General features: G+C 41.6%; 1 protein-coding gene across 1 annotated transcript in view; it reads right to left on the bottom strand.

Moving 5' to 3' along the window:
* LOC138537904 (complement factor H-like) overlaps positions 1-18,585 on the bottom strand; it is a 763,015-nt gene that overhangs the window by 101,569 nt on the left and 642,861 nt on the right. Inside the window, exon 11 of the mRNA XM_069641488.1 lies at positions 4,986-5,177. Within this exon, the coding sequence (XP_069497589.1) occupies positions 4,986-5,177 (192 nt within the window). The remainder of the gene's footprint in view (positions 1-4,985; positions 5,178-18,585) is intronic.

Here is an 18,585-nt window from a genome sequence, read left to right as displayed (position 1 = left end):
AATGGTGGGGGAGTGCTCTTTTAATAGGTGAAAAAAGCTGTGCAGGTGCTGCCGTGTCTGCCGTTATTTATTTTGTCTGTGGACACTATTGGGAGGGGGGTCTTGGTGAGTCTTGTTATTTGAAGGTGTATTGTACATTCTTGTTATATGGTTTAATTCTATTGTGTTGGTTCTGGCCACTGGCCACATACAATTTAGTAATATGGGTATAGTTATTACAGGTACTATAGGGGGAGTGTACCGTATTTGTAAAATGGTGAAATTATATAATATAATTGAAGTGTATATGGTATTTACGATAGGAAAATTGAGGATAGTGCTTCTTTGACACGGTCAACAATTCTATCCTCATTAAACGGTTAAAGGATACCTTTAGCATCACGGACTGGGCACTGGACTAGCTAACCTGTTTTCCTCACTAAGCACCCTTCCCAGCTGCAACTGGGCCTTTCTACTCCACCACCTCACTCTCTACCTGCAGCTTACCCTAGGGTTCAATCCTTTTGTTGTGGCTCTTCAATATCTATCTCATCACTCTGGTTCACCTGATCTCCTTCTTCTCTTCTTAATTCTACGTGTTATGTTGATGACACACAGCTTTCTTTGAAACTCCCCTCTACTAATTTATACTCTCTGTTTTTTATCTCTGATTGTGTGACCACCATCCAGGCATTGTGTGTGGCTAAAAATCTCTGTCTCAATGCCAGTAAAACGGAGATCCTTCTTATTGATACACCTGTGCTCTGTTTTCCTCCTATCCTCTGGCCGCCCTCTTTGGATCTTATGCTTTCACCATCCTGTGAGGCCAAAAAGCTTGGGGTAATCTTTGAGTCCTCTCTCTCCTTTACTCCATACATGTTGAAGCTTGTAAAGAAGACCCACTTTCAGGCATTCTACCATTCCTCACCTTCCCCCAGAAGCTCAACGTCTCTAGATACCTGGTCCTCTACAGGGTGGACTACTGCAACAGCCGCCTCCTCATCACTGGTTTACTGATTATCAGCATTCAATGTTGTAATGTATTTACATGGAAATAAACTGATATAGGGGCACTAACTCAGAATTCCCACTTTGGTCTATAAATAATCAATCTTTAATGTTGTACTGTTCACATTTGTAAATAAACATATGTAGGGGCAACTGATCAGAAAAAAACACTATTGTAATTCATGAACGTAATCCCTATACCTGATGTACATAATCACATACCATATTCTTAGGACATAATGTTTTGGTCTACAGTTTGTGGTTCACCTGGTGTTATTGACTATACTATCCTCCATGATCCCTCATTATTGCCTATGCTGAGTAGGGCTGATGGGGACCATACTCCACAACCTCTGGGGAGACATAGGTTGAATATCCCTTTTCCCTTTGTCTCAGTGAGTGACCTCTGATTTGTTGCCATAGTCAGTGCATGCAGATTCAGGTGCTGGGAGTTGAAGTTTGAATCTGTCATGACCCATGGACACTGCAACAGCTTCTAACCCTGCATCTGCCGACCCAGTATTTCTTCTGTATGTCCAATATGTGGACCAATTAATGTATGTATGTGTAGATTACACCAATGGGAGAAACAGAACTTCGTCTCTGAGAATCTGTATCTCATAGAAACACTGAATAATTCATACATTAATAACACTATGCCACAAAACTATTTTTGGGGCAATCTAGCTGACAAGGCTGTAATCAGGCTTGAAGCCTTATAATTAATATATCTAATGTAGGCTTTCAACCCCAGAGCCACTTCTCCTACAGATAGTGACTGGCACCTGAATGTCTATCTGCTTTAAGGGACACCTGTGTCACCACATCCTCTTCCCCCTCACAGTGCCCGTGTGGCCAGAGCCAGCAAATGAAGATGCAGGGGCTTTCACCTCAGTTGAATGGCAAGGAGTCACCCAGTGGTGAAATGATGAACCTGTCTCAAACTTCTTTGTATGATAGGTATCAAAAATACATTGAGGACAAAATATTGCTGAGCGGTGTGGGTAATGTGGCCGATTTGTCCGATTAAAAAAGTGACATGAAGAAGTGTAGCTGACAGGTGCTATAAATAGCAAGAAAGCAAAGAACGAGATTTGGACTGGATGAAAATCTCACATTTGACATAAAACAACTTGAGAGCCTTGCTTTTCTTTCATTCCCCAGTTACATGTGATACTGATCCAGCAGAGTACCACAAAGATGGTTAATAAAATGCTTTCTGGTACTTGCAGTTTTTCTTTCACTAGAACCAAATGACACAAGGGAAGTTCATCCAGCAGATTATCTAGATTCTTCCTGCCATTGACGGGAACCAGGAAAGGGTTACACATTAATTGTCACGTGCATATCAGCCATTAGCAGGCCTGATATGTTTAATGCATCCGAAACGTAGATATTGATATGTGGCTGTAGGCCATTGTTGGGACTTCAATCTTTAGCTTTAGTCATTACCAGAGAAAATACAATAAAGCAGTCTTCTTTTTGGCAACTATTCTCCCTGAAGAAATTGATCCCACTTGTTTCCTTTTCTCATAGGGTCACCTTGATCAATGCCTTCATTTCTTGGGCTATTAAAATGCAGCATATTCTTGCATACCACAATATGTGCTGGATTGACAGCAGTTGATTCAAAGTGCTGCACCAGAGGTTGTTCTAAAGCTGCCCAGCAGAACATAAATTACCTGAGCTCTAGACCAGCTACACTAGCTACCAGCGATGAAACTCATTTTCAAAGCTTCTATCAGGCACATACAGCTGTCCATCATTCCAGACCAACTTCCTGTTGGGAAACCTGATGCTATATAAACCTGCTCCCTCTATGCGATCAACAAATGGCCATCTGCTGATCATCCCAAGAATCAGATAGAAGAAGTGGACGGTCATTCTTTTTCTTCTCTGGCTCCTACTGTGTGGAAAGTCCTTCCATTCCGTCTAAGTCATGTAGAGTTAAACATCTTCACCTCCTCTATTTCTCTCCCTCCACTGTTTCAGCACCAAAGTGCTTCTACGTGGTGATTGTATTATGCTTAACAAATGCATTTAAGATAATATAAAACCACACTATACTTTCGGGTTAAACATTACATCAAAGTATGCAGTTTATGGAGAGCAAAGTTGACAACTGTTACCGCACAGTCAAGCAAGGCTGATTGCATTCAAACTCTAGGTCTTGTGGATTCAATGAACAGCTTCCATATTAGAGAGTTCCACATTCAGCCTCCATCGAGTTCTAAATAAAGCCTCAGGCCTTGGGACTCCAAGAGCAGCTAGTAAGAAACATTTAGTGGAGCGACCCCAGCAAAGACTAGCTTCCAAATAGAAAGTTTAATAGAAAAATAGAAGAAGAACAACACACACTCAAACATAGAGTTGCTTTGTTCAGGGTTCAGAGGACATGGCGAATTGCTGGAAAAAGAGTGTCTGAAATTGCTAATTTAGAGCTGCTTTGCAGACGTTTCCTTCTCCTGGTATTCATGATTTAACGTATCACGGCTTCAACCTAGTTCAGGAAAGCTTTGGAAGTGCTTAATCAATCTCCATAATTCACATGTTCTCAAAACGTGGCCTCCTGGAAGATGTAGATTATGACTTAATTGGACTCAGCATGACATCATCGGGAAGTATGAAATGTGTATTGCAACACCAACAGTTGCAAAGTATCAGTGCAGGAAAAGAGAATAAATTGCTTTCTGTATGATATCCTACATCATAGAGGCAGGAAGGATCAGCATTGCAGATATGGATTCCTAGTCTTACCAGGGACCAGCGTCAATGGTTGTGGGGAACGTTGTGCTGGAGAGTCCATATGCTTGTTGCGCTTTTCAAGTAGACCACCATGGCAAAAGTAGTGCAGTAAAGTCCATGTTTCAATTCTGGGTATTTCAGACCAGCACACATCACCCTACATTGTGGTACACATCACCCTACATTGTGGTTCCATATCTGGCAGCAGAGGAGCATAGTGCGATGTGTTAAATGTAGTTAAAGGTGGTGTCAGTATTTTAGGCATGGCAAATGACAAAGATGATTGATAAATCCTTATCGGGAGAGAAATTTCCTTGAATTTCCAGTCCCCAACTGCAAAATCGTTGCACTCTCTACTGACTTCAAAGCGCGACCTTCTCACTCCAGAATTGTCTCTGACTTACTCAATATATAGAATTCACCTGTCCACATGTTCATAATGCACCTGGCTCAGAGAGGAGGATGGTGAAAAAGTTAACTGTTCAGTCCTTCCTGTCCTACCCATAAACGCACCCACTCAAACTCCCAGGGTTCGAGGATGACCGAGTGGGCTCAGGGTCATGTATTGCACGATCGCTGACTCATTCAGAGAATACACGAAAAGGTTTCAGGTACAGAGGAGGGGAATGAGTTCCTTGTACCTTCTACCTTCCCACCTCGGTGTGCTGTAGGCACATCGAAAAACCAATGAATACTGGTGCAACATCTTTTGTCATCATGTGACTGCTTTTTGGCAGAGCCCTTTTTTGGTGTTTCTCAAATACAATAGCTCTGGCTGACTTTAGCAAGACCTAAAATAGTTAATATGGTTGCTGTCCCCTCAGTGTGAAACACTGCTGAATCCTAAACACTTCCACATTCATTGTAACTCCGACTAACAGCCAGAAGGGTTCACTTGCTGATATTTCAATAAAGAATAGTATTGAAGAAATATTGGTACTCTTCAATCTATAATTAAAGGATTCTAAGATAAGTAGAATAGACCTACTTCCAAGTACGCAGATAGGATATGTTATTAAGTACAGGAATTTAAATAGATAAAATAGACTTACTCCAAGTACGCACGCAGATAATGTTACTTTTTTAAAATTATTTATTTGGTTGGCTGAAAATATCAACCTTTCAAATTAACATATTTGGTACATGTTAACATTGTCAAAAGTGTTCAAAGACTGACAATAACGAATATTCTTTGACAACCAAGATGATTATGTTATTAAGTACAGGAATTTAAATAGGTATAATACACTTACTTCCAAGTACGCACGTAGGATATGTTATTTTGTTTTGAATGCAAGTTCCCAAAAGTGGTCCTGTTTCAAAAAATGCAGGTTTGCATTTAAAGCCGATGAAGTCTCCATTCTGGTATACAATGCTGTCTTCATGAATTTCATCCAATTCTAAATTATGTTGATCCATAGCCTCTTGTATTATACGACAAGGATCTTCAAAATACAGTACAAAAAATACATTATAGAAAAAGCAATGGTAGTTAAACAAATTAAATGTAAAGAAAGGAATAAGAACACTTGGTGCCTCATTATAAAGTAACCAAACAAGGTAAATATGGCGCGTGCATACACATACTGCCTGTCTTGACTTGCCCTCTGATCTTGCTCAAGAGATTCACAGCAAACACTATTCTGGACGAATACCGCATTCTGTAAATATTACCTCATGAGGAGTTCAAATACCTCCTGAAAAGTATACCATAAAGTCGAGTTAAGCATTGTAAAAAAAAAAAAAAAACACAAAGCTTCCATTTTATTTTGTGAAAGGATGAGTGTACACCACATGGCCACTGAAAAGGTTCAGACGGGACGGGCAAGTAGCAGAGGTGTGAACACTGGAGGCAGGGGGGAGGAGGAGTGCACTGAGAAGCATGGGGAGCTGGGGGGAGGGGTGTTGGTAGTGCTGGGAGTGGAGGGGGGATACACCCCCATAATATGACTGGGAGCTGGGGTGGGTGGCTAAGGAAAAGGCAGGGGTCTAGGGGTGTCCTGTGGAGAGGCTGGGAAGGGAGGGAGAGGAGTAGAAAATCAGCCCATTTTGCAACCCCCAAACGGGGACAGGTCTGCACAATGGCAGGGGTGCTAAATGGATTGATATCAGAATCCAAACATAGGTCCAAAGGGATGAGCTAGCTCCTTCCTTTACATCAGGAAAATTAATCTGAAGGGGGGCTGCCAAAAGGGGTGCATCTCTGATTCCCACATTCTCACCACCTTGCACAGAAGTAGCAGTGAAGTCCCTTCTGTGTAGTAAAGCAACATTGTACAGTAGAGGTATAATCTGAGATGTGTATTATTTATTTGTGTGTTTATTCTTAGTGTCATGCAGTTAAATTTAAACTTTCTACACATATTCAAATCCAAGATATACACAAAACATGTCAAATTAACAAGAGTAAATGCATATGATTTCTTTTAATACATGCATACAGTTTCCATTAATAGTTTCAATGTGATAGACCATATCTAATATACATCATCAATTTCATTATTTTAATTCAAATACCAGCATCAATACAATTTGCACAAAAATCAATTCCTTTAAGTATTTTTTCAATGTCTGCCCAAAACCTAGTGATTCCTAGGTGCCAACCAAACAATTAATTGCCATCTTGCAAATGAGGGTGGAAATGTCTTAATAAAAAATGGAACAATAATGCATACAGATTTCCTGAAATACAGCATGCAGTATTTCAAGAAATCATTATCTGCTCCGCCATATCTGCACTATGTTTGTAATGGGGCAGGATGGCTGGATGTCGGCATGTAGTGATGATAAATACTCCAAACAGTAGTAATACAGGCACAAAATCTGCCCAACTCATGATGAAGGCCTAACCAGTGCACAATCCAGGCCTTGTTAGGAGCAAGTGATAAAGGTTGCAAAGGAACCTTTAACTGATTTCCGCTCATATCAGCCAAAAGAGAGACAATCTCTTGTTCTACCCACTGATAACAGCAAAGTATTGAGGAGTCTGCTGTTCACATGACCAGGCCCTGCCGCTCAGCTGCTCCACTCACCACCAGGTTTGCCTCCTTTCAGGAAGTACTTGAGTACTCCAGGCCAGTTCCAGGCAGAAAGCATTAAAGAGGCTGCTAGTCATGTTCATGTAACCAGGTCCTGCAACTCTGTTGCTCCCCCCACCACCAGGTTTTGCATCGTCCAGGAAGCTACTTAAGGACACCAGGCCAGCTCCTGGCAGATAGCATTGAGGAGGCTGCTAGCCACGTGACTAAGTCCTGCCACTCAACTGCTCTGCTCACTACCAGTTTCACCAATCCTCCATGGGCTTCATCAGCAGTGTCCTCAGCAAAGGACAGAAAAAGACAAGGACCTCAACTTGTTGTTCCTTTTAGGGCCTGATATGGCCAAGGGTCAGACCCGCTGTCCTGGATTTCACCTACAAAGTAGTGACTACTACTACCTGCCAAAAGACCTCACCATGTGTCTCCTTTCTCCACACACTCCCTCATGCTGATCAATGATCCTTTAGCAGTCACTCACACCGCAGAGATTGCAGACCTCATCTCATTCAACAACAATGTTGATGCAAGCTTAATCACTAAAACATGGTGTAACCCAACCTCCCCCATGTTCTGAGGTTCTCCTGCCCCCCATCTAATGCATCCAGCATGCTGACCTATCAGGAAGGGCAAGAGGCAGAGTTGCAATCATCCACAGGAGCGATAAGCCATGCTCCACCTTCTGCTCTACCATAAAAAGCTTGTTCTAGTCACTTGCCTGCCGGTTCCATTTATCTCACAAGGAACCAATCACCTTCTACCTAATCCACAGACTAGCTCACAGAAGTGACTCTTTCATTGCCAAAATCTCCAACTTAATTTCCTCTGCCAAATTAGCACACACTAATAATATCTTAGTTGGAGACTTTAACATCCCGAAGTCTCATGCCAACAACCATTCTCGAAGCATGCTTTTTGCACTAACCAGATCCATGGACCTTAAGTAAATTGTGATCTCCCACACACACAACAAAGGCAACACCGCAGATGTAGTCTTTACATCACCCCCTCTCATAACCTGCACAGACCATACCCGACTTGACTGGTCTGACCATGCCACCATTCAACTGTCGATCACCTACTTGGCCACAGCCTACAAAGGTCAGACTATACACCCCCTCACTCAGCGCTGCTCCTTCAAAAGCTTCTGGGTCAATGAGCTAGAAGCAAACTTCACAGTCCTCCCCACCAGAGGGAAGACCCAGTCCTCCTATGATTATTCAACAACTCAGCTATGAAACTGGTGGACATACATGACTCCAAAAACCAGGTTCATTAAAACCAAAACATCCACCCATGGTACATCTGAGAGTGCTACCTACAAAACGAAATTCCCGGGGAATACAACAACAATCACTCTATCTGCACGTTTTAAAGCCATCTCAAACACTGTGAATTGCTCCCAGAGTAGCAGCTGACTATCTGGCAGTTCGTTTTTCAATAACATTTTTTGCTTGTATTTTGTTCCTTGGCCACATCCTGCTTTGCCAGAAGACCCTGTGTACCATTTGAGGGTCCTGTCTACAAAATGACGTTCCATGGACCTAGAAGACCCAGGACTCTCCCTGCAAGTGTGGAAGCCATCTGAAACACTGTGCCTGGGTATCAGAGGAACATGTGACACCTGCCACCCTTATACAGTCTCTCTTGGGCAACCACCACAGGCATCTGAAGCCAAGGGCCAAAAGCAGCAAAGGGCAGAACTTGGTTGGCCCTGTGGGGGTTAGAAAGGGTCTAGGGCCAGAACCCCTGCTCAAGCCAGGACTTCACCAAACTAACCCTTTACCTGACTTCTGCTTCTAAGCATAGGGATCCATCCACCCATTGACTATCCATTCACTGCAGAGCTTCTGTTACCTCAAAGGACCACAGACATTGCTTTTTTGGTTCTGTTAATTTGGTTTGACAGTTAGGACTGTGACCTGCTCCTCTAAGAACTGAACACCCTCACAAACAACATCAACCACCACGCCCCAATCAAACAATGCACCCTCAAGCCTACATCTTCCGCACCCTGGTACACTCAGAACTCAACTTCAACAAATGAACCATCAGAAAACAAGAGAAAATTCAGCAAAAATCGTGTAGTACATCCTACCTCGCCCTACTCAAAGAACTCAGTATTACAAGCAGACGACTGATCACCATTGCCAAGGCCAACTACTACCCAAACACCATAGCCAAGGCAACAATGACAGCAGAGCCCTCTTCAAAGCCATCAAACACTGCATCAACCCTCTGCCACACTTCATTGAGAAATCTACTACCATCAACACTTTCTTCATCAGTAAGATCAGCATGATCCGCCAACAAATAGACACCAAGGCTACAACTGACAAGAAACTGCACATCCCATCTCACAAAACCTCAACTTCCTTGACGACTTTCAGGACTCTCACTATGGAAGACCTCACTGCCATTATAGAATCCCCCAAGGCCACATTATATTCAGATGGCATCCTCCCAGTCACTCTACTCAAGACTCCTCCATCTGAAGCACTTCTCTCCTACTTGACAATCATCAACAGCTCCCTAACTCAAGGCACCTTCCCCATGACCCTCAAGATCGGACAAAACATGAATGCATGTTTACGACCATTGACTCCTTTCTTCAAGAGTGTAATCAAATAGCTTTATTGCTGCTGAAATCTCTACCATCCTCAATTTAATGTCTGGGTCTGAAGTCAAACATGGAGTAATATACCTTGCATGGCAAGCTGTAGTTTTTAAATGATAAACTGTAATGCAAGTAAGGCTATACTGTGATTTGGCAGGCAAACAAATGTATTGTCTCTGGGTAATTTTTCACAATACGGACAAACAAAAGTAACTTTTCTTTCTTAGAGTTTGTTTCAGTAAGAATAAAATATCATAAAAGCACATACAAATATAAAAACAACTGAATCTTGCTACAAATCATACAAAGTGCCGATTTCAGTGCTGATCAATAGTTTTAAATTCATATACTACATCTATTTGTCCATATATTTAAAAACATCAAACACAATTACGACAATCTACAAAACTACCTAACATTAAAATTCTTCATAAACAAAATAATAATACTACACTGAAATAACCACAATGCATTTCCTCAGGTTCAAAGCCCTCAGCAAGTATGTAAGAAAACACCAAACAATAATGACTGAATCAGCCTGGAGCAAAGAAATAATGGCTGGGCGACATTGAGTGAGTTTTGTTTGTTTAAACAATGTTAAAATTGTCCTTTTCCTGATTTCAGTGTAGCTGGGACAAAATAAAACAAAATGCAGAAGATCCTCTGTTACTGTCTCATTGCACAAACAAGCCGAATTTTGGACGTACCCCTTCCAATTCTTTGTGATGTCCCATTGCAGCAATAGATTAAAGTGCACTCTTGTCAGCATCCAACGATCTACTGGTGTATTACTGTGTTTCAGGTAGGGCTGTAAAGTATTTGTTTTTGAAATAATGGCATGTTTCCTGTTTGAGCTTAACAGCCACCCCCTTGATTCACGTCTGAGTTTAATGGAGTTTAATATACACATTTCATAGAACTTCTACTCCTCCATAGTCAGTAGTTTTGCAACACTGTAAATTGGAAAGATTCACTTGATTTAAACATTCATATACAGATTTCAACCATGATATCCTCCTCCAAAGGGTGCCATGCATCAAGTTTCTTATTAGTTCTTGAGTCAGAAAATCTCTCGGGTTTGACCAAATGCTCAGCCAGTGCATGAGCGGGCGCCCATACCATTCATCTCCAATATGGAGGACGCCAAGCTCCACATGCACTGCATGATTTGGGGAAGAGCAGGGAAAACCCAGTAATAAAAAAAGCTATTTTCTGTAGGCTGAAGTACAGATACATGTTTAAGCCCCCATAGTGAGGCTCTATCGTTAGTTTCAGTCTTGGTCTGTGCTTGATATACTTCCAGAATAATTTGTAGCGGTTGCCCTTTACACAGCCTTGTAAAATGTGTTATGCCCCACAATGATTGTCTCATTTTAGTGGGTTGTTTGCATATATGTGCTGTCCTCTTCCAATTCTCCAATTCTCTGAAAAACGAATGCCCAAATAGTCGAATTCTCTTACCCGTGTGATAACAGAACCGTTACTAAGTATACTGAGCATTTTTTATTTCTTTGCTCTCCCCGGTGTTGATACAATCACTGCAGACTTGCCTATATTTATTTTTAAGTCCAAATTTGCCATGAAGTCAGTATACACTTGATAATCTTCTGAAGAGCATTAGGTGAGAGGGCAACAATGGCAATGTCATCAGCATATGCCAAAAGTGGAAATGGTTTATTACCAATCTGCGGGAAGTCTGCCCCTGACTCAACCAATGCATTATATAGGCCATTAATATGTCATTAAATTAATTGATGTCATTGTGTTTAGTTTCAATTAAACTTTTACAATGCAAAGAACAAGACAAACCACTACATCTCATCAATAACTGATAACTCATCACAACAGCAGTTCATAGCATACATTGTATCAAAACAATGCAAAATTTATGAAAATTCATTACATTTCAGTAGTTCAATAATTCATCACTTCTAAACGCTTATAAAACCTCTAAAATCCTATAACATGAAACGTAGAACACATAAAACACAAAAACATAAAAACATGGTAACTATCACTATAGATCTAAAGTAATTTAAATCTGTGTTTATGCAACAAACCTGGAATTCCAATGATTTTATGGATTCATAGTTGTGTATCGTTTATCCCGGCAGTGTCATCTATACAGAACCCAGCCTCGGACATTCTGTTAAAAGGTGCTTTATGGTTTCCATGCTAGATCGTATCTTACATATTCTGCAATAGAGGTCTTCTGTGGACAACTTCCATTTCATCCCATGGGTTGCCCAGACTTTTAATTGATTTGTACGAAGTAAAAGGCAAACTTGCACACACCTGGATCTGGGCACTTCAGTAAGTAATGCCGGGGCACCATATACCTGTGTGATACTTGAGCTACTGCGAATAATTGTGTAGATTAGACAGGTGTTCAAAATTTGCACACCAATCCCATTTTAGGATCCTTTTTCTGAAGGCCCTCCTTAGAGTCGGGTAGTGGTTACCTCGCTTGATATCAGGTGACCGCTTTATCGTATCCCACAACTCTTTCGTCAACATATTATAAGGGTCACCCTCTTTGCATGAAGTTGCCTGAATAAAATCAACACCTATCATCCCCAGAAGTGGACATTTGAGGGATGTTATCGCTTTTATAAAAAATGTCTTTGTTTTAGCAACTGCGCCTCCAGAGAGAGGAGGCCCAGCTCCAGGCAGATGTACTCTATCGAGATAGTTCTGGGCAACCCCAGAATTGTACACCAAAAGAACCCCTCAATGACCTTGAGCCATTTCATATCCTTTAGGCCAACTGCCTCCAAACCGTACAACAATGATGGGCAGAACCACTGTCCATACAGAGCTAGTATAAACTTCCAAACCAAAAAGGAGATCTGTTTAGCCTTTCTTATTTTGTCTTCTTTTATGATTTTATGTCCCAACTCATTTGACACTTGTAGCCCCAGTTACCAGTAGATATGCATATACTCAGTCGTACCGCAGGAGATTTTTTACATTGACCTGTTTATCTTTTTAGAGGATACCAGCATACCTCTAGTTTTAGACAGATTTATCATTAGGCCATGTTCTTTCCCAAATGTACCTAGTTCCTCTAGCATTGCTTTCATCCAGATTATAACTGGTCGGTCAAAGAAAACCAAGTCATCGGCATAAAGCATTGATGACACCGCTGTCTGGGCAATCTTTGTGGGGCATTTAGACTTCTCAGCCAAATGCACCGGCAAGTCTGTGACATACAAATTCAACAACAGGGGTGCAAGCATGGACCCTTGCTTTACACCTATGTTAATTTGTATTGATTTTGAGAGTGTCCCCCCATCATTTAGGCAGATCCTAGCAGTTGTGGCCGAGTGCATTGCAATGACTATCTGTATCAACCACTCTGGGCAGCTCATCTTCCTGAGTTTTGACCACAGAATGTTACAGTCCACCTGGTTGAAGGCTGCCCTGAAATCAACATAAGGGATGTGTAGTGACCTTGTCTGGACCTTGCATGTGCAATGAACATATCCAATACTTTTATATTGTGCATGTTACTGGACCCCGGGCGAAAACCTGTTTGAAGAGGACAGAGAATGTTATTGTGGGTTACCCAGGCTTGCAAATGATCCAGAACACATGAGGCAAAGACTTTTTCTGTGGTATCTAAAAGTGACAGTAAGCGATAGTTCTCGGGAGACAGTCTGTCACCAGTTTTATGTACCGGCACCTGCCTTGTATCACATACTTTGCCAAACAGGGTTACTAGCACTCTGGACCACAACATCAGGTCCTCTTTTAGTACTGCAGAAGCCATCCCGTTTGGCCCGGTGCTGTGGAGTTCTTCAATTTCATAATCAGGGATCTCACACTCTCTGCATTAAATTCCAAAGGCCATGGTTGTATGCCCTTAGTTATGGCAGGCTGCTCTGCACATGGTTTAAACATTCTGGACTCGATGTGTGTCACCCAGGCCTTCTCTGTGACTGGAATTTGCACTCTCCTGGCTGATTCACCCCTTGCCAACTGTAATATCCTCCGCATGGGTCTAGAGTTGCCTCTACTCACAGCCTTAATCATGCCTTGCCATTTTATGTTCAGTTCCTGCCTATTCCTTCTTTTTACCCAGTTGCGGCATTATATAATGTGAATAGGACAGGGGACAAAACACACCCCTGGCGTATTCCTGATGCCACCATTGCCCCTGTTCCCCAAAGCGCACACATGCACTATTGATCTCATGAATTATCGATACGATCCTCACACATACCTCAGCCTCTTCCTTATAAAGATCAGTCGACACTGCATCCGGGCCTGATGCCCGGTTTTAAGCCTGTGATGAATTGCCTCCATCACCTCACCTATTGACAGGAGGATCGGGGAACCCCTTCCTCCACTCTGGCCCTCAGTTTTAGGACCCTGGTACAAAGACGAAAACTGGTTGACCCACATCGTAGCTTCCACATGATTTTACATTGATCTCTGTGCTCTCCTGTAAGCAGCGCCTTGTGCCACATATTCCCAGTACCACTTTGAATTTCTAGAAGAAACTGTAGTAAAAAAATCCTCCAAGGCCTGATTGTCCAATATCTTTTTCTAGAATGTACATCTGTTTTGTAATCAGCCCTTGCCCAAATATGATCTCCCTTGAGACTGGCTGGGTTATTTTCTACCTACAGAAGATTTCTTTTTGCCCTCCAGCAGGGCTCATCAAACCAACCGCTTTTCCAGTTATTCTTGAACTTGAAGTCACAGTGAAAAATATCACACAGAGACCCCCATCAAGTCAATGAAGAACTGAACAGTACAACCTATTGACTTATTTGGCTCAAGAATTGATAGGACAAGGAGTACATTTAATGACAGCACTTTTTGCTGCAGGATCCCTGGATAATATTTCGCCCAATTCAACCTGTGTTTACAATCAGGTTTTATTCCACATAAGTCCAACTGAGGTTTAGGGGTTAAGGTCAACTGAGCACATTCCTGCATTAGGGTTAACCTTAATGGAAAGTGATCACTGAAAATGCCTTGTACCACTCTAAAATCTAGAATTAACTTCCAATGCAACACATGCATCAAAAAAATAATCAATAATAGATGACCTGCTCAAGGTTCTAAATGTCAATGCTCCAGGTACATCAGACTTGATGCGGCCATTCAAAGTTCGCATACCCCAATCCAAGAACGACCTACCAATTGTAGGACGTTGGAGCATGACCTATTGTCTATCAACTGCGGTTCAATGATGCCATAAGCATAGTCTTCCCAGATGTCATAGAGATCTGCCCACACCCCGGGATCCAACTTAACATTAAAGTAACCCGGAGGACCAGCACCGTATGGGGAGCAAGACTTTCCAAAATGGGATCCTCTATTAGATTTTTCAGTGTCTCAAGCGTGTTAATCTCTACGGCATGGGGGCTATTATAGAAGTTAACAATTGCTATTTTATCTCTATACTCAGGTGCCAAAATCAGGTATTGTAAATATTCAGAGTTAGTTACCATTTCCTTGATCCTATAGTTCAAGCGATACCTAATCAGTATAGCCAAAGCCCCATAGCAACAAACCCTGTTTTTCTTGGATGCCTTTACCTGAAATGACACAAACCCACCCAATAGCAAGTCCTCTACAGTCTATGTTTCTTGTAGTAACACAACATCATGTCGTTTCCGATAAGCCATTGTCTCTGGGTCGTTAAATGTCGATCTAGCACAGGCTATATTCCAACTGAAAATAACTAATGTTTGCCCTACCGGTGTGCAAATGGGTTGTTCCTCTTTGATGCAGTTAAATGCCTGCCATTCATTATAAATAGCCTCTTTGCTATTCAGCCATTGAGCTGCATGTTTTATAGGCATGGGCTGACGACAATCAAGCCAATTGACAGGGGAAGAACAATAACCATGCATATTCCCTAAAGTGACTGAAAACAGATGGTTCTGTGAACCCCCAATTCAACCCGTGTAATCAGCTACCCTCATCCAACATCTGATAACTCTCTTTTGTTCAAGTTCTGAGCCCAACTGCTCTGGCACCGTTCCTGATACATTAGAACTATGCAGGTCATCCTGTTGTACATAGGACTTGACCATAGGAACCAGATGTGCAGAGGAAGGGCAAAAAAAATAACACTTCATACACTAGATCATATAAAGGTTTTGCATTATTACATATCCGCTCAGCTACCAGAGGAGAAGCCAATGATGCCAGCACCCAATTGGTGTTACTATGGTATGTAGGTAATTCTAAACTCACAATATCCTCAGAAGTAATGGCACGTAGATCTTCAACAAGATGGAATAGATGGAGTAACCAAGTGCGATTTAGAAAAGTACTAGCTTCACTGGGTACACTTTCTACAATGTTTATGTATTTAGAACCTATGGCCCCCGAACAATCCTTAGCCCACTATATCTTACCTGATGTTTTCACACTTAGGGCTTCAGCATGAGCATGCCAGGGTGTTTGATTAAGACTAGATCCAGCTTTACCATCTCTCTTACTTAATGGGGATATATGTTTAACATGGCACTCGTCACTTGCACAGGCCAAGATATTAACACTTTGTGTAGCTTGATCTGCCCCTTGCCCCTAGGGATTATTTATTGAACCACACGAAGGTGCTAAGCAACAGGGGCCTGACATGAATAACACACTTTGATCCACAGGGCCACAAATGCCTTGTAGACAGCCATCAGAGGGAACAGGGACAAGAGCCTTTTTCTATGCCTCTTCAGTAGAATTCACATGTGGTTTCGATGAAAAAAACAGTCTCAGTATTGGGTAAAATAGGCTGCGTCCAATCATCCAAGGGGCCAAGCAGTACCATTCATCTTCCGGAACCGTCAGGATCCTAATTAGCAACAATATATTTGCCAACAATTAAATTCCTTTATCTAGTGATAGTCATTTTGCTGTTAGCAGCACCAAAGTAGACTTTGTTAGAGGGCGCTTTTTTTGTTTTGCTGCAACAAACACACGGCTGGAGCCAATTGGTGTCTCTTTCTCCTTGAGTTAATGACAGGGCTTTTTAACAGAGATTGTTCCATATTTATGACTTCTATGGCATGCTTTTTAATGTGTGCAGTAAGGTTTAGTGATTATTTATGTAACACCACATATCTAGAAGCTGAGGATTGAGTATTGGACTGTTTGTAAGGCCATTCGGCATTAGAAGGCATGCTGGCATCCCTGCTTTCTACGAGCAGGTGGCCACATATCTAAATTTGGCCCAGAATTCAAGGGAGGAGTTTCACTATCAGGATTAAATGTTGAGTCCATGTCATTATCCTGGTCCTTCTCCATCATCATAGACCATTTTCTTTGACATATTTCTGCATACTAGTCATTCACTCGTATCATAGTCCTTTGTCCCAGTACTTCTTTATAGTCATTTGTACTAGTCCTTTTCCTTTGTAATCATCCTTCATCCTAGTCCTTACCCTTCTTTGATGACCTTCCTCATAGTGTTTCTCCTTTGTCATAGTCCTTCATTCTAATCCTTTTCCTAGACCACAGTCCTTCATCATAGTCCTTTGTCATAGTCCTTAGTCATACAGCTTCTTCATGGTATTCTCTCTTTGACCTCTTCTTCTTCTTAATTATAATCATTCTTCTTCATCATAGACCTCAGTAATAGTCCGTTTCCTTCATCATAGTTCTTCATCATAGTCAGTCTCCTTCATCCTGGTCCAGCACCTTCTATCTAATCCTTCTCCTTCATAAAAGTGCTACGTCATAGTCTTTCTATTATCATAGTCCTTCTGCTGCAAGATATGTCAAAGTCCTTCTTCTTTGTCAAAATCATTAAAATCCTCCCTCATAGTTCTTGTTCTTTGTCATATTCCTTCATCTAAGTCCTTTTCCAAAGATTTTTCAAATTCCTTCCACCTAGTATATCTCCTTTGTCATTGTCCTACATCCTGGTCACTTTCCTAGGACAAAGCCCAACATCATAGTACTTACCCTTTGTCATTGTCCTTCATCATAGTCGTTAGTTATACACCTTCATAGAAAGTGTTTGTCCTCTTCTTACTTATTCATCACAGTCCTTCTGTTTCATCATAGTGTTTTTCCTTCACCGTTGCCCTTAGTAACAACCTTCATCAGAGTAATTCTCTTCATCCTAGTCCTTTACTTTCAGCAGAGCCCTTCTTTCTAAACCTTCTCCTGCATCCTAGTCCTTATTCTTCCAAACAGCCTTTACCCTTCATAATAGTGCTACATCATAGTGTTTCTACTTCATGGTTCGACTCCTTCCTTATAGTCCAATGTCAAAGTCCTTCTCGTTTATACTCCTTCCAGCTTGTCATTTGTCTTAGCCAATCTCCTTTATTGCAGTCCTTCTTCCTAGTCCTTTTTCTTCTTCATGGTCCTTTTCCCTAATCTTTCTACTTTGTGCCAGTCACTCCCCTTCATCAGAGCAATTCTTCATCATGGATGTCATTCTACTTCATCATAGTCCATCTCCTTTGTCACAATCCTTCATCTAATCCTTCCTCCTAACTCTTCTGCTTTATCATCATCCTTCACACTAGTCCATCTACTCCATCATAGACCTCCATCATAATCTTTTGTCTTTCTCCTTCATGATAGTCCTTTTTTATAACCCTTGCCCTTCTACTTTTTTATAACCCTTGCCCTTCTACTTGTCAAAGTCCTTCGTCATAGTGCTTCTCTGTCATAGTGTTCTTTTCCTAGTCCTCCCCTTGTGTAATTGTAATTGGTTATTTATAACGCACTTAATACCCAGAGGTTTCTAAGCACGGACCCGGGGATCAAACCTGTGTTGCTCCACGCCATCTTTCGCATGTTGCCCCTGAGCTATCCTCCCAGCTGAGCTATCCTCCATTCATCATAGTTCTTTTCCTTCAACGTAGTTCTTCATCATATCATAGTGCTTTCCCTAATCCCTCATCAACCTCCCTTATCCTAGTAATTCTGCATTATCTAAATCATTCTCTTTCATCGTAGTCCTTCATTCTAGTTCGGCTCTCATATTTCCTAGTACTGCTCCTTTGTAAGTTATCGCCAGGATAGTCCTTCATCATAGTACTTTTCCTTTGTCACACTCCTTCTCTTTCATCGTATTCCTTCATCATAGTCCTTCATCATAGGCTTTCTCATTATTCATAGTATTTTGTATTTGTTTATTATTTATATCGCGCACCGAACCCTAAGGTAACTGGGCGCTTGAGAGACTTAGGTTTTACATACAAGGTGAGGCAGAACAAGTACGTT

This window comes from Ambystoma mexicanum, chromosome 1q (assembly GCF_040938575.1).
Source record: "Ambystoma mexicanum isolate Mex_15411 chromosome 1q, UKY_AmexF1_1, whole genome shotgun sequence".
Classification (NCBI taxonomy): Eukaryota; Metazoa; Chordata; class Amphibia; order Caudata; family Ambystomatidae; genus Ambystoma; species Ambystoma mexicanum.
The sequence above is the reverse complement of the archived record's forward strand: the minus strand, read 5'-3'. Positions and strand labels throughout refer to the sequence as shown.